Genomic DNA, 22,614 nt, shown 5'->3' with positions numbered 1-22,614 from the left:
CGTATGTGGTTCTAAGTTCTCCACATCATCACTAATCCTTGCTGGTGTGTGTGTGTGTGTGTGTGTGTGTGTGTGTGTGTGTGTGTTTATGTTTTATAGCCATCCTAACAGTGTGAAGTGGTTTCCTCCTGGTGTTTTGATCTACATTTTGCTCAAGACTAATGATGGGGCTAGGGAGATAGCTCAGGAGCCCAAGAGCCTGCCTGACAAGTGCAAGGTCCTGAGTTTGATTCCCAGTTTAAAAAAAAAAGACTAATGATGACCAATAATGATGACCAAACCTCTTTTTATGGGCATATTGCTCATTGCTATAACCTGTTTAGAGACGTATCTATTCAGATCTTTACTCTGTTTTCTGGGTCTTGTCTTGTCTTTCTATCTTTCTTTCTTTTTTTCTTTCTTTCTCTGCCTTTCTTTCCTTTTAGGGGAACTGAACCCAGGTCCTTCATACTGAGCAGTACCCCCACCTGCCCTCTTTGGGAGACAGCATTCAGGTTGCCCAGGCTGGCCTTGAACTTGTGACTGTCCTGCCTCACCCTCCCAGACTGCTGGGAATTAAGCCTGCTCCACCACAGTGGGCTCTTTTGCTCAATTATAATTTTGGTATTCTTGGCCATTTAAAGACAAAGGAAACAGTTGCCAAGTTATCAACATGACTCAGAGATCAGGATATAAGTTCTCCAAGCTCTTAAAGGAGCATATTCAGTCCACAGGGGTTACTTTTCTCTTCCCAGATAACGTTTATGGACATTTGGAGGGCAGGGCAGGGCAGAGGGATGGGAGGAAACAGCTGTAACAAAAGATGACCCAAGCAGATAAGCCAGAGGCTTACAAAAGCATTAGTGCCCCTGCCCTTTCTTACACACACACCCCAGTGTGCCTGCCCCCATCTCCAGTCCCTCTCTCTCTCCCCCATTCCTGTGCTCTCTTGCTTTCTTCGCTATTTTATTTATTTATTTATGTATTTACTTTTGTGAACTGGGGATTGAAGTCAGGCCCTTGCTCTGGCCAAGCAGGTGCTTATTCTACTGAGCTATTTCCCTGGCCCCTCCTGCTGACCTCCCTCCACATACCTTCTGTCCTCTTCATCTGGTAAGGTGAACCTCTGGGCCGTCTGTGGTTTGTGCCTTTTCAGCCACTGTCACTGTTCATCCTTGATAGTGCCAGTGCAGGCCACACCCACTTTGACCTGAAAAGTAAGCTTTTCCTACCTTGAGGCAGGTGTCACCCAGGGGTCCCACTCACTCCATTTTCTACTGCCAAAGGTGGTCGCATGCTTTTATGGTTTCTAACTAGTAAACATTTTTATACAGCTTTTCCTTATCTGCTTTTGAGTGCATGGGTAGTGTTTTATAGTGTGCTAGTGTGTGCAAAAAGAGATTGCCAAGGTCTGAGTAGTTTTATCATTAAAGAATAAAATCAGAAATTCAGCCACGGTCCACCTAAGCATGCACTACAGAAAGGCAGGAAGAAGGTGCTTTGTCACCACATTGCTCATGGGTACATGAGGGCTGGGAGCATAGCCGAGGACTTTGAGTATTTCCCGTCATCTTTCAGGATTTCAGTGTCTAGAAGAAGCTTCGGGCAGAGCGGCCTTTTTGTGCAAACCTGGTATGCAAGCTCGTCCCTCATCAAGTCCATCTGGGTAATGGCCATCAGCCAGCATCAGTTTTACCTGGACCGGAAGCAGAGCAAAGTAAGGCGCCGAAAGCATTTCCACCCCAGCAGGCCCCGGGCCTTCTTTTGCTTTATTCTAGAAGATAAGCCTTTTTAGAAAACATACAAGTACATAGATTGTTGTTCTCTGAGGATTTTTTTTTTTAAAACTTCACTGCCAACTGTTTCACTTTTTCATGCATTAAAAGACAGCCAATGTATATATAGCGGATGTAAAAGTTATAAGATTGGCATGCATATCTGTGTACATCAGTGGCATTTTAAAGATAGGGACTGAATCACGCCTAGAGTTTTGTTTAATTATGAAAACATTTTAGATACAAAGTTTAAGTCTCCTGTTTTTTGGTTGGAGTGTCAGCTGAATGTTAATCATGTCATAAATGCAAAGAGTATTTAATTGCTCTGATTCCATTTCAATACTGTTTGCATCACAGGCAAAAATTCCTTCAGCCAGGAGTTTAGACGATATCGCGATGGATCTGACAGAGACAGGAACGCAAAGGGTGTCTAAACTGGTGACGCTGGAGGGCAAAAGTCAGTTCATCATGGCCAGCAACGGCAGCTTAATATCCTCAGGTAACATCATAGCATTAGAAAGAATGCACAGCCTTGTTTTTTGGGTCCTAAGTCATTTTAAATATATTTTAACCAATTATTCTGGGAATAAGGGCAGGAGATTTGGCTGAGTGGTAGAATGCTTGCCTAGCAAGCTGGAAGCCCTGGGTTCAGTCCTTGGCACCAAAAGCGTTTTGTCCTCACTTCCAACATGGCCAAGCCAAAATGCACATGGAAGGTTCATTTTCTTACCATTCTCTATTTGATGCCCAGAAGCATGAGAAAATGTTCTCTGGTTTCCTTTTATTATTTCAGAAACAAGGAGGAAAAAGGTAAACTAGCACTTAATGGTACGTTTAGCTTCACAGTCCTTTGTCCCAAAGGAAGGAAGCAGGCTTTGTGTAAATCTCCCGCCCCTCCACCCCAGCAGGTTCTCAAGACTCAGAAGTCAGTGAAGAGCAAAAGCGGGAGAAGATCCTGGAGCTCAAGAAGAAGGAGAAAGCGTTACAAGAAAAACTCCTGAAAAAAGTCGAGGAGCTGAAGAAGATCTGTCTGCGTGAGGCCGTGAGTGTCCTCGCTGCTGGGCTCTGCAGCTTGTGTGGTTACGAGCTCCTGACCCTGTCCTGTTTTGCAGGAGCTCACCGGCAAAATGCCAAAGGAGTATCCGCTCAAGGCCGGCGAGAAGCCCCCTCAGGTCAGGAGGCGCGTGGGGACCGCATTCAAGTTAGATGACAACTTGCTGCCAAGTGAAGAGGTATGAGCACTGGCTCGTAGCCTTTCTGTGCACCACACGACAGAGATGTCACTCCCCAGGTCACAGAGCATTAAATGAACACCAAATGTTTGTAAGCTGAAAAATAATACTGTAAATACTATTGTAAGTACTATTGAATTAAGAACGCCATCCTGATTCCTTTACTTATAACTCAGTAGCCTTTTGCAAACAGCTTAGTCTCTCTAAAGTTCTATTTCTGAGGTTTTGGTTTTCCCATCTGTAAAATGGGAATAGGGGTGTAACCTCCCCACAAGGGATATGCTGACCATTAACTGCTATAGCACATGTGCACTGGTTAGTAGAATGTAGTTAAATGCTTTGACAGCCAATTTGCCAATATGAATGAACACATGCTCTTGTAGCAACGTTACCATCTTGGCTTTAGAAAACCGTAGCTGTGTCCGCTGGTACCAGAGTGAGGTTTGTTAGGCTGAACGCTCGCCTGTGTGCCTGTGCAGTCCTCAGCACCTGTGCTAAGGTGGGTGCTATCTCCCCTTTACAAATAAAACACTGCAGCACTAAAAAATTAAGCACTATATGTAGTGTCAGAAAGAGACTCCACCCCAGATTCATCTCTGATGCTGCGCTTATCAACGCAGCAGTCTATACCCATGAGTCTTAAGGATAACGGCACAGGTGAAAGGTCACTTTCTTCCTTAAGAAAGGCAGAGATTGGGGTGATGAAAAGTTCAAGTTAAGATGGGCAAGGACTGTCTAATCTTACATCTCTGTGTTAGAACTTAGAAAGACTTCATTCTCAAAGAGCATCTGATTCAAGAATACACAAAAAATTTTGTTGTCCAGTACCTGAGAGAGTAACTGTAAGAGTAAAGAAGTGTCATTGTGTAAATGCAGGACCCAGCTTTGCAAGAACTGGAGAGCAATTTTCTAATACAGCAAAAGCTGGTGGAAGCTGCAAAGAAACTTGCCAGTGAGCCAGACCTTTGTAAAACTGTGAAGAAAAAACGAAAGCAAGATTACATGGATGCAGTGAAAAAGCTCCAGGAGATTGAAAATGCAATAAATGAATATCGAATTCGATGTGGAAAGAAACCCAGCCAGAAAGCAGGTATTTACCAAGTTAATAAACAGTTAAGATTTCTTTGAGTGCCCTTGTCAGTGCTCTTGACGACAGCATGTGCTATTTCTAAGCCTGCTCATTTGATGAAAGATAGAAGAAAGAAAAGGATGAAAAGTAAGTTTCTTAGGATAATAATGGTTTGGAATTTCAGTCTTGTAAGTATGTAAACTTAATTATCAGTTTCACTATTATAATACTACACTGCTGGGTTACTTTAATTTTCAGGATGGAAGCACTTTCACAGCAATAATTATTCATAATAAGACAGACTCACCTTTAACTGGGTTAAAGGCATTGCCAAAAATACAATTGGCACTGCATGTGGAGAGAGCTGAGCCTGCTCCAATAGTTGGTGAAGGTTTTTAATGCAGCGGTCTTGCGTTTTCCTAAGGGTTTATCCCTGTGTTGATAAAGAAGACTACAGGCTTAACCTTCCATATGAATAGGGGCAAGCTCTTAAAATTGCTGTCACTTAAGGAAGCTGTTAAACTAATGGTATGGATAGGAAGTCTATGGAGAGCTAAGTTAGGCAGAAATATAGCAGGCAGTCAGGCAGCCAGGGCCAGGCCCTCTGGGAGTCAGTGGGGGACAGGGAAATGCACCACGACTGTGGCTGGAGGCATATCTGAAGATTCAAGTGACAGTAGCTACTTTTACATATTTCCCTAATGGATGAACAGAGACTTGGGATTAGTGTTTTCACCCTTTTGAGATTTCCATTGTTTCATTAGGGATGGCCATCCTTTCCGACCCACTAAGACTGACTGAAGACAAAACTGACTATTGATTATCGATCAAAGTTAATGACATCACTCATGTAATCTTGCTACCATTAGATCAATATTATCTAAGCAACTATACTGGCAATCTTATTGCTCGGTCATCATTTTGACCCCTTTTGTACCTGCCTCATGACTTTGATCTATAAAATTCCTTTTGAGAAGTGGGCTCATTGACAACCCATTTGGAACCCTTCTCTCTCTTGGGAGCTATTTCTTCCTATTCCCTAGTCTGCCATTCCTTCTCCACATTTGTTTTCTCCAGTAAATTTTCTTACTCTTAAAAAATAAAGATATGGATAAATGGTTATGATATAACATGGACTACAGAGAGGCAAAATGTATCATCATAACCACAGTGTGATCCAACTCTGAGAAGTATTTCAAAACACTAGTAGCTGTCGAGTTTAAGTAACTTAATTTGCTTAATGCCCCTCTGTAGTTTTCAGATTCTCAATATCATGTAACCATAATTTTTATATTCAGATAAAAGCAAGCCAAGAGATTTCATTTAAGGAGAACTTAAGTGCAGTTTGCCTTACCTGTATATTGGCATGGTTTTTAGCCTTTGTTTTTGATTAAAATATAGTGATAATCTTTGATTTCTAGACTAAATTTTTTCTTTCACATTTCAACATTATGAAATTGACATAATTCTTTTACCGGATGTTGTGTTACAATCATCTTTGGCCATACTTTTCTTGTTCTACTGCAACATAGAATAATTACACATCTTAGATTTGAAGAAATATGGTAACTGGGTTTAGAATACACTCAAGTTTAGGACACAAGATCTATAATTCAGTGATATGGCTTTTGGAAAATGAATGTACAGATATTGGCACACAAGTATTAGTCACCTACAGCTGGAGAATTTTGGGGAGCTTTGGCTCTAAATATGCACCCCAGCTGGCCTTGGCAACATTACATCCTCAGGCTACAGGCATGAGCGATTAACAGTGCACTTAACATTCACGGCCATTTGTTATAGCTCATTCATCCACAAACTGTGCAAGATTCTAGTGCTCTCCTTTTCAGTGAGTGACATTTGGATTAACAGATGGAGCCAGTATGTGAGCAGATATGGGATAGATTTTTTTAAGTGTGCCCAGCAGCTGACTACTGTGGCACTTTGCCTTCAGCCTTCACTGTGTGTCTAAGGAAGACATAGTTCACCCAGGCCTGATGGCTAGGAAGCTCACACTAGGTGTCATGTTTGCATAGAGCCGTTGACCCAAGGCCTTCAACACTGAGCAGAGAGTGGTATGTGAAGACCTATCAACATCTGGGATGCCTCCTTTTACTAAATACTGTACATTACTTACTTAACATTTAGGCCAGCCAGATAACTCGGCAGACTAAAGCACCTGCTTAGGCACAGTGCAGCAGACCTGCCATGCCAGCCCCACCCCCAGAGCACGCTGAGACAGCAATTAAGGCTGGGTGTGGTGGCGACTGCCTGTAATCCCAGCGCTTGGGAGGCTGAAAACAGGAGAATTGCTACAAGTCTGATCTACATAGTAAGATCCTGTAGACCCTGTACTAAATTTAAAAAAAAAAAAAAAATATATATATATATATATATATATATACATATATATAATATATGTATATATATATATATATTGTAACCAGGAATATTCAGAGCATTATGAATGTTGTTTCTAACCAGAGGGTTAAGGGTTGATCACAAAAGTAAGGCAAGAGGTGATATTTATTGAGCATTTGTCTTGGGCCAGCAGCTGGGCCAGGCTCTTCCCGTCATTATTTCGCTTAGTGCTTCGCCTCAGCATTCTCTGATAGGTGCTGTGGTCCTCCCCACTTCAGGGCTGAGCTGAGTGATGCTCAGATGAAGTGACCTGCACAGTCTCCCAGCCAATAAATGGCTGAAACAAGGGCCCCTCACCCCTCTTGGCACCTCTAAGCCCTTGCACGCACTAGGCAAATGCCTTACCACTGAATTGCATTTCCAGCCTGTTTTATTACTTATTTTGAGTCAAGATGTCACTAAGTTGCCCAGGCTAGACTTAGTTAGCCTTTCAGTCCTCCTGCTTCGGCCTCCTGAGTAGCTGGAACTAGAGGTGTGCACCACGGTGTTTCAACCAGGTCTTCCTATTCAGTGGTTTTCAACTTGGGGCAGTTTTGTTGTCCAGAAATATCTGACAGTATTTGCAGGCATTTTTAGTTTGCACAAACTGAGGGTGGGGTTATTACTACAGTGCATAAAACAGCTCCCTAGCACAAAGAAATATCACTCCCAAGGGCCAGTTGTGCCACTGCTGAGAAAGCCTGGTCTCGCTGGAAGGCTCAGACACTACAACGTGAGTACATGCTGTTAGCTTAAGACCCTTTTCTCTAAGGAGGAATCAAAAACAAGCTGTATTCACAGTTCATTTTCAAATGAGGCTCCAAATGGGTTTCAGGTGACATTTTGCGTTTATGACAAGAATGGTGTGGTTTTTCTTTCTGTTTGTTGGCTGTAAGTGCTGTAAACATAGAGGACAAAGTTTTCTTTCAGTGTAGAGGGAACACTGCAAATTAGTTTAGAACCAAAACTCCAGGGCTATCTCTTCCATTTTAAGGGTACAGTGAGCCCTTAGTGTCCTCGCCTTCTGCATCTACAGATTTAACCAAGCTCAGTTCAAAAATATTTGGGGGGGTGGACTGGGGAGATGGCTCTGTGGAATAAGTGCTTCCCTGGCAAGCACAAGGGTCTGAGTTCAATCCCCAGTTCCACCAAATAAATAAATAAATATTTGAGGGGAGCAGCCTTCCTCATCAGATTTTCTTTGTGTTCTTCTCTAAACAACCAGCATAACAACTAGTTAGGAAGCCTTTACATAGTATCAGATGTTACAAGTAGTCAGAAAGTATTTAAAGTGGTCAGTCCAATGCACAAGTCCAATGCGCAAGTCCAATGCTGTCTCACTCAAGGGCGGTGCACAGCCTTGAGGGGGGCTGGGGCCAGGCAGCTGCAGATACTGAGGGCGCTGTCCCATGGTGATGTATGTGCAATTCGCAAGATGCTTTATCTTCAGTGGCAAGTGGGTCCATCCTTGCCACAGTTTATTATTCTTAATGTACTGTAATTAGTTACATTTATCTAAATGAAAATAAAGTACACTCCATTGAAAATTGCTTCATTAACTCACTGTCATGATGTAAATGCACAATTATATTTTTTATTCACAGAGGACATCATCCCATCAGAGAGTAGCTCCTTGTCTGACACCACCTATGATGATGGTAAGTGCTAGCTTCTTTTTCAGTTTAAAAATTTTAAGTATTCTAAAATACTAAGATAGTATTTTAAGTACAGCTTACCTGGTTTTCTTCTGGGAAAAACAGAGTAACCTAACTTACACTTATGCAAAATGTTTAGGAAAAGAGATAGATACTTTACCATCTTCTCAGTTTAACTCAGTGTGAAGAGTAAGAGCTTCCAAGTTGCATCACTTCGGGGAATCAGAAAACCACAGCCTGAGTCTCTTGGTGAGAATTTTAAGGCTCTGTAATTGTATGTGTGTGGTACTGGGCATTGGGCCTTCTTACTGAGCTACATCCACAGACTTTTTTTTAGAACAGGTACTTGCCAAATTGCTCAGGCTGGGCTTGAACTCAAGCACTGGGTTTATAGGCATACGCTATCATGCCTAGTTTAAAAAAAAAATCTCCTTAAAGTAACTATAAACTCACAGAGACCTGCACTAATAACATAGAATCCTTCCCCTAACTTTCTCATGGTGATATCTTACATATTTGGAGTCCATATCAAAACCAGGAAACTATTCCATAAATTTTGATTACCACTGTTTTCAGGAGAGGTTGGAATTTATTTTATTTTCCTTAAGAAAATCTCGTTCTCTAAACTGGGTTGCATGGCATTTTGTCATTCCATCCAGGTAGGTTGCATTTCCTGTGGGAATGGCTTTCATACCAAGTGAGTCAGTATTTCCTTGTAGTCTTTGATGCTTACTCAGCTGAGCTGGTGAACTATGCGATGCGATTTGAAGAATTCCAGGAAGCCACCACCCTCCGCCTCCCCACCCCCCACTGCCCTGCCTTCCCCTGAGTTTTATGGAGCATGAAATTCTGCCCTTTCAGAGTTCTCCCTGTGAGGGGAGGCTTGGTCATGCTTGCCATTGCTCTTTGAAGACGCCATACCAGCGGTAGAATTAGCAGGTCGAGTGGTGCAGCATAAACCAGCTTCGTCATTTCTGGTGAAGATGAGCCTGTAGCACCCTAACCTAAGAACTTCACAGGTGGACAGAAATGATCTGCCTAGTCACTCTTGGCCTTTGGCACTCGGATTTTCTTTCCTAAACATTATAAAGATGGTGTCACCCATATTACCCAGGGAGCTCCTTCTTATTGAACTGGCAAAAGTTCCCTCTAACCCTGGAAGAGTATTCAGTAATATCTTTATTTCATGTATAAAATGCAAAACCTAATTTCTGGAAAGCAATGTGTTTCAGAAAACAACATCTTTGGGGGGCCGGGGAAATGGCTCAGTAGAATAAGCACTTGCCTGGCAAGCACAAGGGCCTGAGTTCAATCCCTAGTTCCTCCAAAAAGGAAAAAAAATAAAATAAAATAAATCAAGAGTTCAGAAAACATTGTCTTTGGAAGAACACATCATTAGATCCTCCAATTTCTTTTTGAGATGCTGGCAAGGCTTTAATTTACTCATTTTCCATCCATTTGTTTGCCTTTTTTAGCCAGTGAAGCCTTCAGTCCTGCTGGGCAGCGACCAAATTCAGTACCCCACTCTCCAAGAATCCTCCCCCCCAAGTCTCTTGGTATCGAGCGGATCCATTTCAGAAAGTCATCCATCAATGAGCAGCTGGGGGACGCCAGGCACTCCAGGTGAGATGCGTCTTGGTGAGGCGAATGCCTCACAGTGAGTGCATCTTCCCTCCCAAATGATAGCACCTTTTTGTCCTTTCAGAAGGTATTCTTTTGTAAAACTGAGGCATAGAAACTGACCCAGAGATTTGTCATTGCCAGCAAGTGGAAATGTTTTTTCAGAGGTCTTTTTTATTCAGTGTTTGGCTCTTCTCTTGATTTTAAAGTATGTTTGGTTTATGAAGTTGTAGGGACATTATTATCATCTGTATTTCAGTATTGTGTTATCGAGTTCTGCATTAGTATTCCAAAACATCTATAATAATTTATAAAGAACAAATGTTAATTTTGGCTCAGTTCCAGATTTTCAGTTTTAGTCCAGGGTCTGTTGGCTGTGTCATCTTTGAGCCTGTGACAAGGCAGGGCTTCATGACATGGCCATGTGAGGGCTGGGCAGTGAGAAGACAGGAAGAGGCTGGAGCCCACCTCCCTTTCATGAAAAGTGGCCTAGCTTCCTCCCACCAGACCCCTTCCTAAAGGTGCCTTGTGGAACTGTTCAAACCAACAATACCATGAATCAATGAAATAAATGATCCTGAAGTATCAAAAATATACCCACTGGCATCAGTGTCATAATAATAATAATGAAATGAAATTCACATTTATTGACTGCTTACTAGGTGCCAGACGCTGTTAGAAGCACTTTTATGTACATTAATGAATTCCATTCTCACTGCAACTCTGATGATATTCCTTCTGCTAGTACTACGAATACATAGAGATCAAAATCATCATCTACTAAACATAGGACTCAGCCTTTACACCTAGGTAGTTTCCAAGAGTCCTGATGGGAGTTTAGATACCGTGCTAGCATTTCAGCCAGTAAATTCATCTCAATATAAAAGATCACTTGACTTACAAAAATATGTCATGTAATTTTATATTTCTAGTTTGGCAAAGGCTAGTGAAGATTTTCTCACACTATTAGGCCTGGTTTATGAGTCAGCACCCAGGAACTCTTGGCTGAAGCAGTGGAGATATGAGGGACTGGTGCTATGCTATTTGATCTAATTAAAAGTCAGGTCAGGGCTTGGGAGATAGCTCAGCAGTCTAAGCACCTGCCTGGCAAGTGCAAGGACCTGGGTTCGATCCCAGCAATGCTTGCCATGCTGGCCCCAGAAGGACATGCAGTGCCAGCCACCAAAACCAAGTGTGGTGGTGCACGCCTGTAATGTCAGCCCTGGAGAGGCTGAGACAGGAGGATCACTGTGAGTCCTAGCTGCATAGTGAGACCCTGTACCAAATTAATTAATTAATTAATTAATAGTCAATTCAGTTTAACTTTCAGTTCCCGGTTGTTCTAAGCATGTATCAAGTACTCAAGAGCCTAGTGCGACTTGTGGCTGTCGTGCTAAGCAGCACAGAAATGGGATGTTTCAGTCCTGGCAGAAAGTCCTACCAGGAACACCAAGCAAGTGTGCTTATTAGACTAGGAAAAGCGAAGCTGCTTTCAGCCAAAAGAAGAATTATAAATGGGAATTGTTATCTTAAAAATTACTATACCCACTTCTCCAGAAGCTTAAGATGGATTTGCTCTTTGACCCAGCGCTTTCGCTCATAGGAGTCTTTGCTGTTGCGTTGATTGCCCAATGACAGGATACCCATCATGGTGCTGTTCACACCGGTGACAAGTGGAAGACAACTTAAATGCTCAGCTAAATTATGGTTACAAACCATCCAGTGGGATGATGTGTAGTCATTAAAATAACACCACAGGCAAATATTAGGCAATATGACACATTAAGGACACATTTTTAAGGAAGTATTGATAGGGACTATACATACAGTGAGATCTCAGTTTTTATTAAAAATGTATAAGATGTTTGTCAATATATATACTTCCAAAAATATATGAAAACAGTATTATATCTGAGTTATCAGATTATGGACACCTAAATTTTTATCTTGAACTTTTCTGTAATCAATTTGACTTACCTTTGTAATAAGTGAAATTTCATTTGGAAGGTTTCTTTTGGGTTGAGAGGCTGTGCTGGGGATGGAACCCAGAGCCTCATCTCTGCTAAGCATGTGCTCTACCAAGGAATCACCCCATCAACCCCTTGGGCAGTTACTTTAGTTTTGTTTTTAAAAAAATTAATCTTAAATTGTCTTTTTACTGTGCTGGTACATGGACAAAAGGATTTAAGGATGCTGCTACTCAAAGGAGCAGCAGACAACAATCCATGGTGCCACCAGTTCACATATAAGCCATGATCTAACACTGGTTTTTATATTTTTGAATAGTTGGGGAGGGAGGTCAAGAGCTATACTATCGATGACATGGGAAAATGACATGAAATTAATATTGTGGTATCCATGAATAAAGTTTTATTAGAACAGTAGCTACTCACATTCACTTGCATATTAGCTATGGCTGCTTTTGTCCTGTGACAAGGACAGAGTAGTAGTAGATACAGTAACATCTGATTCTCAAGGTCAAAAATATTTACAATTTGAGTGTTTTTTATAAATGATTGGCCAGCTGGTCTGGTTGCTTTCAACCTACAGTGTTTTATTCAGTTCATTATTTTGTAAGTGTCTTTCATTTTTTTTCCTATGTGTTTATGACCCAGAGAGTCAGATAACAGGTGCTTCCCCTAAAACTCATCTAGGACTCAGCAGGATTCTAACCCAAGGACCCCTTTTGCATCTTTCTCCTTACATACCCTTTCTGTCAGCTTCCAGTAATTTTCTTATAGGTGCTAACAAGGTTGCCACATGTTGGGAGACTTTGTTTCTTGAATTCTTTTTTTTTTTTTTTAATCATCACAGAGAAATGCTGTCAACACATAGCAGCCCTTACAAAACCCTGGAGAGGCGGCCCCAAGGCGGACGGAGCATGCCCACCACACCCATCCTCACCCGCAACGCCTACAGCAGCAGCCACTTGGAGTAAGAGCTTCTTGCCTTCTGCTTTGGGTCTCCTGATTTCTGCTTTGAGCATTTCTTATTGCTTTATTTTGGTTTTTTAAAACATTTTAAGAGATTTTTTTTGTAACAGAGCCCTGTCTATTTTTACCCACTTGTACATTTAAATGTACATTTTGTAAATTTCTGCTTATGTACAGCTTCAAATTGATCAGCAAAGGACATGTACATTTGTCCAGCTGTACACTGGATCATTAGTGATTTCCCCAACTGGGTAAAACTACTCAGTACTCAGTGGTGAGGATGAAAAGGAACAACAGCAGTTGTTCAATGTGTTTACTGAATACTGTGCTGTTTTATACATACATGCTTATCATAGTCCCCATAACAACGCTATGGTGAGGTGATTGTTAGGTACATACTATTTTTGTCTCATTTTACAAAGAGGGAAGCAACATTCTGAGAGGATGGATATCTTGTCCCAAATTGTCCAGGGTGACTTACAAACACCTACAATCCCAGCGCTTGGGAGGCTAAGCCAGAAAGAATGCAAATTTGATATCAGCCTGGATTAAATATCAAGTTCAAGACAACCTTGGACTACATGGCAAGACCCTCTCAAAAAGAACATGGTGTTATGCACCTATAATAACACCATGTTGAGAGGCTAGGGCAGGAAGCTTGCCAGTTCTATCCCAGCCTGGACACATTAGCCATTTAGTAATAAATAAATGAATGGCTGGGGGTGTAGCACAGTGCCAAGGCCCTGGGTTCAGCAACTAGTGCCACAAAATGAATGTATGAGTGAGAAATCTTCCCCCACATCAGACAGCTGGCAACTGGCAAATTCATGATTTGTGGGGATACCGCTGGACCGAAGGTCTGTGCTCTGCTTGGTCCTGCAATGGCACCTGCACTCAGCCTAATTTACCTTATGGGCCCTCTAAATGGCCAATGGTGTTCTCAGGCTTTGAGGTAGCCAAGAGAAACCATTTTGTTGTGTCTTCCCTGACCTCCAGGAATGATTTGGTTTGCATGCCTGGGAGCGCCTTGTTCTTCCTCATTTCCACTGCAGTGAAGAACTCAGGAGCCTCCAGAGCATTATGTGGACCCAGGGATTCTCTTACACTGTCAGCCTCCAGAACTTTAAGCAATCTTCTTGCAGTTTAGCAGCCATGAAATCATCTGACATGGTTCCTTTCCCCTGCCAGGCTCCCCTTTCCCCCTTTTCACATGCACACTGGCCTCTCTCCTCTTGCAGCCCAGAATCTGCCTCTCAGCACTGCCGCCAGCGGAGTGGGAGCCTGGAGTCCCAGTCCCGCCTGCTCGCGGAGATGGACGAGAAGCCATTTTTCTCCCTGTCTAAATCCCAAAGAAGCAGCAGCACCGAGGTCCTGGATGACGGGTCTTCCTACACCAGCCAGTCCAGCACGGAGTACTACTGTGTGACCCCCACTGCCTCCGCCGCACCCTATTACACCACACAGACTCTGGATACACGTGCCAGAGGGCGCAGGAGGTCGAGGAAACAGAATGTCGCTGCTTCCAATTCAGGCAGCATGCCTAACCTGGCACAGAAGGAGAGCGTGAGGAATGGTGTTTACTCGAAGAGTCAGGAGCCATCCTCTTGTGGTTACTATATCTCGGGGTATGCGCCGTACGCAGAGTGTGACCTTTACTACAGTGGTGGCTACATCTATGAGAATGACACAGAGGGACACTACAGTGTCAATCCTTCCTACAGATCCTCAGCTCACTATGGATACGACCGCCCAAGGGACTATAGCAGATCCTTCCATGAGGATGAGGTGGACCGCGTGCCCCATAACCCATATGCAACTCTGCGGCTGCCCAGGAAGGCTACCGTGAAATCTGAGCACATCACCAAAAACATCCACAAGGCCTTAGTTGCAGAGCACCTGCGTGGCTGGTACCAGCGGGCCTCTGGGCAGAAGGATCAGGGGCACAGCCCACAGACTAGCTTTGACTCTGACAGAGGGTCCCAGCGATGCCTAGGGTTTGCCGGTTTGCAGGTCCCCTGTTCTCCAAGCAGCAGAGCATCCTCGTACTCTTCAGGTAAGGCGATTGTGAAAGCACATGACAGCTAGAGTTAGTTTACATCAGCCACCCACCCAGTCTACTCCTCCCCAGGATTCTGAAACCTGTACCCAAGCCCCAAAGAGCAGTAGCCATTCAGTTGGACCACAGTATGGCCAACTTGACAAGTTCTCTCTAGATTTCTGAAAACACAGGGCAGATAAAGCAAGGTGCAGCTTCAAGGGTAACTAACAAACATTTACTGAGCACCTACTGCATACATTGCTCTGTTTTAAGGCTTTCTCCTGCTTTATCCTTTTAGGTCTTATGTTAATAGCTACAGCTCTTAAATGTGCTTGGGTCACTGAGATTTAATATTCTGAAAGACTAGCGTCAACCCCTGGGGTAAGCGGAGAATATTAGAATTATACGTAAATCCATCCCAGTCACCAGGAAGAGTCAGCCAGAAGACTCTTTTGAATGCTTCAGAACCTGCATAAGATTTAATATAATTTGATGGGAGTTGACATTTGTTAATCATCGTTCTAAGTACATTGTATATTTTAATTCAGTAATCGTGTAAATTTTACTTTATGGTAGATGTAAGGATTTTTTGGAGGCAATTTTATTAGCAGTGTTATTATTCCCTTATACCCTTTGAATTGACTTGGGCTGCTACCTCCACTGACATTTGGGGGCTACACACTGCCCACCCTACATGTGCTCAGTCTTTTCATAGGAAATGGGGGCTAGAGCAGGGTCTGCCTGGGCTCACAAATTCAGCAAATGAGCAGGCACTGAAGGGGCCGAGGCCTCAGTGTTGCTGCAGTTCCTGGCCCCCATGAGCTCAGGGTCTTGTCACTTCCAGTGGAATGTGTGGACATTGTGCAAGCTTTAAAGTTCTAAGAAATAAATGAACTATTCAACCACATGAAAACCTGAGGCCATGAGTCCTGCCACCTCCCTTAAACATGGCACTTCAGTGAGATATAGTATGGGGATTCATAGTACAATCATCCTGAACTGTACCTTTAAACATTTTGTAAAGTCTGCTGACAGGAGGCGTTTCCATGGAGATTTCTATTTGGGTTCGACATGTCCCTTGTTTGTGCAGGACTTTGGACTTCCGCTAGGGCTGTTCTGTGTATGACCACATTGAACAACATGAAAGGGCTCCTGTTATTTCTTGTTATTTATGACTCTTAATTTAGAGGACACCTTTATCCCTTGTGAGATTCAGAGTGTTGCATGAAAAACTACCACAGACTGAGCCCAAGCAGAACACTACAAGGACAAAGGCAAACAGGAAGGCGGAGCTGTTGTGGACAGTCATCAGGGCATAGGGAGGGGCAGCGCCTGTGGAGGTGCAGGTGTCCCGCGAGAACCTCAGCTTAGTGTCTGGGGCACAGGCCAGAACTGACACCTCCTGGTTCAGACTTGGCCCAAGCTTGCTAACACCCCCAGGCTTTGGCCCCACAAACCTAGAGCTGCTGTGGCTTTTTTCTGGTACTGGAGATTAAACCTAGGGCCTTTGCACTGAGCTATATTTCCAGGCCTTTTAGTATTTTTTTTAATTTTAAGACAGAGTCTCACTTAAGTAGGTGAGTTGCCCAGGTTGGGTTTGAACTTGTCATCCTCCTGTCTCAGCCACCCAGAATAGAGTGATTGTAGGCAGGCACCACTGTACCCAGCAAGAGCTCCTGTGCTTAAGGAGTTGGATAGAGTCAGTGCTTCCAGAAATCCCTTCTGGAATTTTCCTCCTTCCTTGTCTACATTTTATAGGTGCAGAAATACATTATGATGGGTGTGTGTATTCCTCATGGAGAAATATATTTCCAATTATTTGCCAAATTAGTCAGGGCTTTTGTAACTCTTCCAGCCAGGCTGTCCTGGTGACTCAGCTGTGGTGGTTAACAACTGTGACTTTTTGGCAGCTTCCTGTGCCACATGATAGCTTTTTGAAGTAGGCAACAGCTCTGTGGTGTGGTGATGCTACTGTGAGGGTCATTACTATTCATACTTTTGGCCTCGGCAGCTCTGGCTTAGAGAGCTTAAATGACCCAAGCTCCAAGCTTATGAGTGATAGAATAGGGCTTCTATCCGTGCCCTAACTAATCATCAGAGCCTCCACTTAGACTTGCAGAACATCCTTGGAAGCTCAGAGTGAGTCTTCCATCTGTCAAACACATGTGGCATGCAGGGCCACAGATGAGTCTTAAGATGTTTGTCCTCTGGTGATGGCAGATGCTTGGTGGGTATGAGAGAAGTAGGTCAGTGCCCGGGAGCAGGAAGTGGAAGCCAGCAGGAAGTGAGTCTTGGCATTGTGGCCACTTTATACGTCGCAGGTGTGGAATCGGACTGGTTCTTAGAAAGGGCAGCAAACTCCCAGTGACGTGGACTTCATCTGGCTTTGCTCCTCAGTTGTACCCTTGTCTGGTTCCTGCTCCGCCCCTCAGTGAAGCAATGTCTCCCCTACCTGAGCGCCTCCCAACACCCATTGCCATCCCTACACCCTCTTTGTTGAGGGCAAAAGAAAAACTATGCTTTCATCTTCCATGTGGCCTGTGTTGCCTTTGGCTGAGGAAGAGTCAAGTCTCAACAAGTTAAGCGAGGGGTGCTTTTCCTCTGACAGCCTCAAACTCATCTTCTCCCTCATACCAGAGCTTTGTGTGTTCAGCCTCCATGGCTGGGTGCATAAATTCCTTAATATGTGAGGTTTGTTTTGTTTTGTTTGTACTTTAGTATAGGGTCTCGCAACATAGATCAGACTCATAGTGACCCACCTGTGGTTCAGCCTCTCAAGAGCTGGGATTGCAGATGGATGCCACCATGCCGAGTCTCAGTTGCTCTCAGCGGACCCTAAGGGTGGGGCCCAGCATGGCACGTCAGGGATCAAACACTGGCCCCTGTGTCTGCCTAAGCAGGCACTTTAATCCACTGAGCTATTTGGCTGGCCCAGTACGTGAGATTTTTATTGTTATTGTTCCTGGGCCTTTATTTTTTATTTTTAATTGATAGCTTTGTCTTTTAATGAACTTTAGTCCTTTTAATGATATTATTAATGGTTATCATTTCTTAAGTGTTTACTCTGTATTAGGCACAGTGCCAAAGATGTTCATAATTATATCATTGACTCCTGCTCTCATCCTTATGTAGAATATATTTCTGTTGTCATCCTCACTTAGCAGATGAAAAAACCGAGGCTTAAAAGAAAGAAGCTATTTGTCCCAGGCCACATGGCCATTAGGTCACCAATCTGGAATTCCAAGTCCTGCCTAGACAGATGGTGTAGCCCAGTGGTGAGGCTTAGCACAGGCAAGACTTGGGTTTGATCCCCAGCACCAGGGCATGAACCAAAAACCACACCCGGGCTCTCCATCTCTGCTCTGAGCAGTTCATGATAGATGTCAAGATGACGTAGCAATTTAAACAGTGCTCCCACTTTGAGCATTTCAACTAATTGATCTTTCTTAAAATTTTTATTTCTAGTGTCTTCTACAAATGCTTCTGGGAACTGGAGGAGCCAAGTGACAGTAGCGCTGTCCGACTACGAGACTCCCGCACATTCCCCTTACACCAGCTGCTACGGCAGCGTCTACAATGCTTTGCCCTCTCCGAGCAGGTGAGAAGCTGTGCTCACATAGGCTCCTGCCCCGTGCAGCAGCCTCCAGGGGGCTTTCTGAACATGAACTAAGAGCTCAGGGGTTGATTAGTCAGAGCCTAAAGGCTAACCCCAGCTGTTTATAAATAAAGCTTTATTGAAAAGTAGCCACCCTTATTCATTTACACGTTAACTATGGCAGTTTTTCCACTGTGTGGATAGAGCTAAATAGTTGTCTCAGACACCATGCAGCCAACAAAGCCAAAAATATCTGGCCCTTTAAGAAAAAGGGCCAGTTTACTTTCATGTGTGGTGGTGCAAGCCTGTAATCCCAGCACTCAGGAGGCTGAGGCAGGAGTATCACCTCAAGTTCAAGGCCAGCCTAAAAAACAAAAAAAATTGGGGCTGGGGAGATGGCTCAGTGGAATAAGCGCTACACTGGCAAACGCAAGGGCCTGAGTTCAATCCCCAGTTCCACCAAAAAAAAAAAAAAAAAAAAAAAAAATCAAGGCCAGCCTGGGCTACAGAGTGAGATCCTGTCTTAAAAAAAAACAAGTTTGCTGACTTCTATCCTGTTCAAATTTGTTCTTTTTCTTGGAATCTGTACATTAAATACTGAGTCTAAAAATTGATCGCTTTTTTTCTAAGACCATACTTGAAACTAGATTACTGAGAATGCCTTGCAGGGAAAACAGCCCCCACAGGCGTTCGTAGCAGTGCTCCTTGTACACAGGTGGTCAGCGTGGCCTCAGCACTTGCTGCCTTGTTCCGGCCAGGCCTGTTTGCTAAGAAGTCACAGGCAGCAGCCAGCTGTCCCACTTAGAAAGGAGTTCTTGGTAAACATTAGAGCAAGCACATAAGAATAATGTGTTAAAATGGATTTTAAAAATTATTACAAACTGAATTATATGTTTTCACTACCTTTTACGCAAAAGAGGAAGGAAGTTTGAAGAGGTGCTAGCTCTCCCTTACTTTCTTATCAACTGCAATCCACACCGCAATGCCAGGAAGTGGAGCACTCTGACTCCAAGTCAGGTTTCTGCAGGCAGAGACTTCCACGGAGCACAGCGTATAAAGGCGTCTGCCTCTACCGGTGAGCTGGAAGGAGTAGCACTGCCTTATTAAGACATGCAGGGTTGCAGACTAATTGGAGATGTGCAATCCTTTTACTTTGTTTTTATCCACATTCAGGGAGAGTTTTTCTTGGCTTGAAATATTGAGCCAATTGTCTTAACACCACAAAGGATGTGCTCAAAATAGATGTTTAGAGCAAGTGAAATTCACAGGGCGTCAGGCGGCTTGGACTTGCAGATAATGCTTAAAAGGAGTCAGCCAGGCCCAAGTGCCCAGCCTCAGATGGGGGCTGGATCTTTTCAGGGCAGTTCGTCATGCTGTGTGCTCCATTCACAATTTTTTTCACATTTGACTTTCCTTTTTGTTGACTCAGTGCACAAGACAGTTCTAATAGCTTTAGTTCTTCTTTTATTGAGCTATAAATGTGCTAAACATTTTTAGAGAAAAATCTGCTTTTACTGACTCTGCATATGTATTTCAGGCCGCCCAAGAACACTCACTAGGGAAGGCTGGAGTCAGAGACAACAGGAAGTGTAGGCAATCAGGAGCTATTTATTTATTTATTTATTTATTTATTTGGTACAGGGTCTCTCTACTCAGCTCGGACTCATAGTGATCCTCCTGTCTCAGTATCCCCAGCACTGGGGTTATAGGCGTCTGCCACCACACCTGGATTTAGTGGCTGGCTCAGCGCACCTGGGTGCAGGGCTGGTGCAGCATGTGGTGTTGGGGGAGGGGGGGTCGGACTCCATCCCTGAGCTTGTCTAAGCAGGCGCTTAGTCCTTTGAGCTATTTCTCAGGCACCAGGAGCTATTTAAATATGTATACGTGGGGACACATGGATCAACTCATTTTGGAAAATAATACAGGAACAAAATAATAATGTAGCCATAAGTCCCCTTCCCAGAGATAGCAGTTACTAATATTTGGTGTATTTTCACACTTTTGTGTGTCCATATTTAACTTGGTCATAATGGTCTCATAAATACAATTTGGCTTCTTATGTTGTATGTATCATTCTACATCTTACTTCTTTTTTTATTTCTCTCTCTCCTTTCTTTTGCTTTTGCTTTTTTGAGGCAGGATCTCACTATGCAGTTCCAGTCCAGGCTGTTCTTGAACTCACCATATAGTAATCCAGGCTAGCCTTGAACTTGTACTGATCCTTCTGCCTTAGCCTCCTGAGTACTGGAATTATAGGCCTGCATCATCATTCCCAGCTCATCCCATTTCTTAAACTTAACATCACAACAAATGCATGTTTTTGTATTTTTTAAAACTCTCTGAACCTTATTTTATGTGGCTAATGTTATACTCTAATAAATATGCTGTACTTTATTTAAAAGCACCCTAGTTTTTTAACACTTCGTCATTTTTAGGTCTTCCTTTTTTATTTTTAATTTTTAGTAATGCTACTATTAGCATCTTTGTGAAAAATATTTTTCTGAATACCAGGTTATTTCCTTAGGATACATTCCAAAAGTAGAAGTCTACACTAAGCAAGTGTTCTATCACTGAGCTGCATCTATAGACCACTTTTATTTTTTATTTTGAGACAGGATCTCACTAAGTTTGTCCATGCTTGCCTCAAACTTGTGATCCTCCTATTTTAGCTTCCCAAGTAGCTAGGATTACAAGTGTATACCATGGCTTAAAAGTGTACTTTGTAGGGTGGCCAGTTGGCTCAGCAGATTAAAGCACCTGCTTAGACAGACACAGGGGCCAGGGCAGAGACCAGGGTTTGATCCTCCAGGTGCTGGCCCCACCCTCAGGGTGTGCTGAGATGGAGATTGAGACTGGGTGTGGTGGTGCACACCCGTAATCCCAGCGCTTGGGAGGCTGAAAACAGGAGGATCACTACGAGTCCAATCAGTGTAGTGAGACCCTGTAGACCCTGTACTATATACATTTTAAAAAAGGAAAAGTATACTTTTATAGCTCTTCTGAAGAGAGAGATCTATCCGCCCAGCTACAAAGATGTAGAAGTATCTGTTTAAACCCATTTCCTTTTTTTAGGATTTTAATTGTTATAATCTGATCAATTTAGCTTAATTTATTAACAAGGAAAGTGTTGTGAATAATCATCATCATAAAAAATTTTAAAAATTGCTTTAAAATATGAATTGCTTATATAAAAACATGATTTTTAAAATAAGAAACAAAATAAATTTCAAGATAAAGCTAAAAATCTTTAGCCAAAGGTTTGAATGCTTAGAAATGTATTGCTGTTTTCTGTTTTTGTTTTTGTTATAAACAAATCCAGTGTATGCTTTAAAAATTCTTTCCCCAAAGTATCCAGGGCAAAATGCATCCCTGTATGATTTGGTATTCTTTCATTGTTGACATAAACTTTCAAAAGTTAAAAAAAAAACTGTCAAAATCTCTTACTCTGTTAAGTGTATAATGGAGTCAGATTGCTGGCTCTACTGTTGCTGCAACTGTGTTTCCAAATAACTTTTTTCTTTCACTTCTGTTTTCCACCCCCTTTCCCGTTCCCTATCTAACTCTACCTATTACTAGGCAAAACCAAGGGCTTCTGTCCCGGAGAATGACTGTCTCTCCAGAAATGAGATCAGTTGTAAATTCTCTTTTGCTAAGTGTAGCCAGCTGTAGTAAGTACAGTCCCTGGAATTTGTGTGCAGCTTCTTGCTTAGCAGGAGTTTTGCTTGCTCTGACTGATAATGCGAAGTTGTAAAATAAGACTTTTATGTTATATGAAAACACTAAAAAGCCTGGGTTTATGTAGTGTGCATTTCCAGAGCTCTCCTTCCAAGGCTTTTTAATCACCTTTACTAAAAAACTTTGAAATTTAAAGTAGAACAGAAATCTACTAACTTGCTAACCTATTTTAACTTACTATTACAGCAGTGCAGTTTTGCATATCAGAATGGGTTGTAATAGGGTGCACGAATTTCAATATACCACCCATATCAGCCTATCACTTTTAAATGCCACAATTTTCTGAGTCACTGACAATTTATATTTAACCCATAAACCCTTGGGAAGTAAAATATATGCCTAGATGCCCATGCTGTCTTTAAATACATTCCACTGTCCCTAAGAAAAGCACATATTACTTTAATTCAACGAATAAAAATACAATTGTCAAAATGTACTTCTGGAAAAGTATAAAATATGACTTAAACAAATTTAGAAATGAACATGTGTTGACTATTTTTTTTCACTTGTTAATATAGGAAATTTGCAGGTTGGTTATGCTAGTTCAGAGAGCACTGAAGCCAACACAAGCGAGAAGGCCGGA

At 42.7% G+C, this 22,614-nt stretch overlaps 1 protein-coding gene across 6 annotated transcripts in view; it reads left to right on the top strand.

Moving 5' to 3' along the window:
• The window catches only part of Frmd4b (FERM domain containing 4B), a 358,125-nt gene that overhangs the window by 333,958 nt on the left and 1,553 nt on the right, over nucleotides 1-22,614 (top strand). For all 6 annotated transcript variants that reach the window (XM_023713303.1, XM_023713301.1, XM_023713300.1 and 3 more), the window contains 10 exons: nucleotides 1,558-1,696; nucleotides 2,112-2,253; nucleotides 2,663-2,796; nucleotides 2,867-2,986; nucleotides 3,863-4,076; nucleotides 8,060-8,113; nucleotides 9,586-9,733; nucleotides 12,545-12,664; nucleotides 13,902-14,716; nucleotides 18,167-18,299. In XM_023713303.1, the coding sequence (XP_023569071.1) occupies nucleotides 1,558-1,696; nucleotides 2,112-2,253; nucleotides 2,663-2,796; nucleotides 2,867-2,986; nucleotides 3,863-4,076; nucleotides 8,060-8,113; nucleotides 9,586-9,733; nucleotides 12,545-12,664; nucleotides 13,902-14,716; nucleotides 18,167-18,299 (2,019 nt within the window). The remainder of the gene's footprint in view (nucleotides 1-1,557; nucleotides 1,697-2,111; nucleotides 2,254-2,662; nucleotides 2,797-2,866; nucleotides 2,987-3,862; nucleotides 4,077-8,059; nucleotides 8,114-9,585; nucleotides 9,734-12,544; nucleotides 12,665-13,901; nucleotides 14,717-18,166; nucleotides 18,300-22,614) is intronic.

The sequence above is a fragment of the Octodon degus genome, unplaced genomic scaffold (assembly GCF_000260255.1).
Source record: "Octodon degus isolate 3935 unplaced genomic scaffold, OctDeg1.0 scaffold00030, whole genome shotgun sequence".
NCBI lineage: Eukaryota > Metazoa > Chordata > Mammalia > Rodentia > Octodontidae > Octodon > Octodon degus.
Note: the sequence above shows the minus strand (reverse complement) of the source record. Positions and strands in the feature narration are given on the sequence as shown.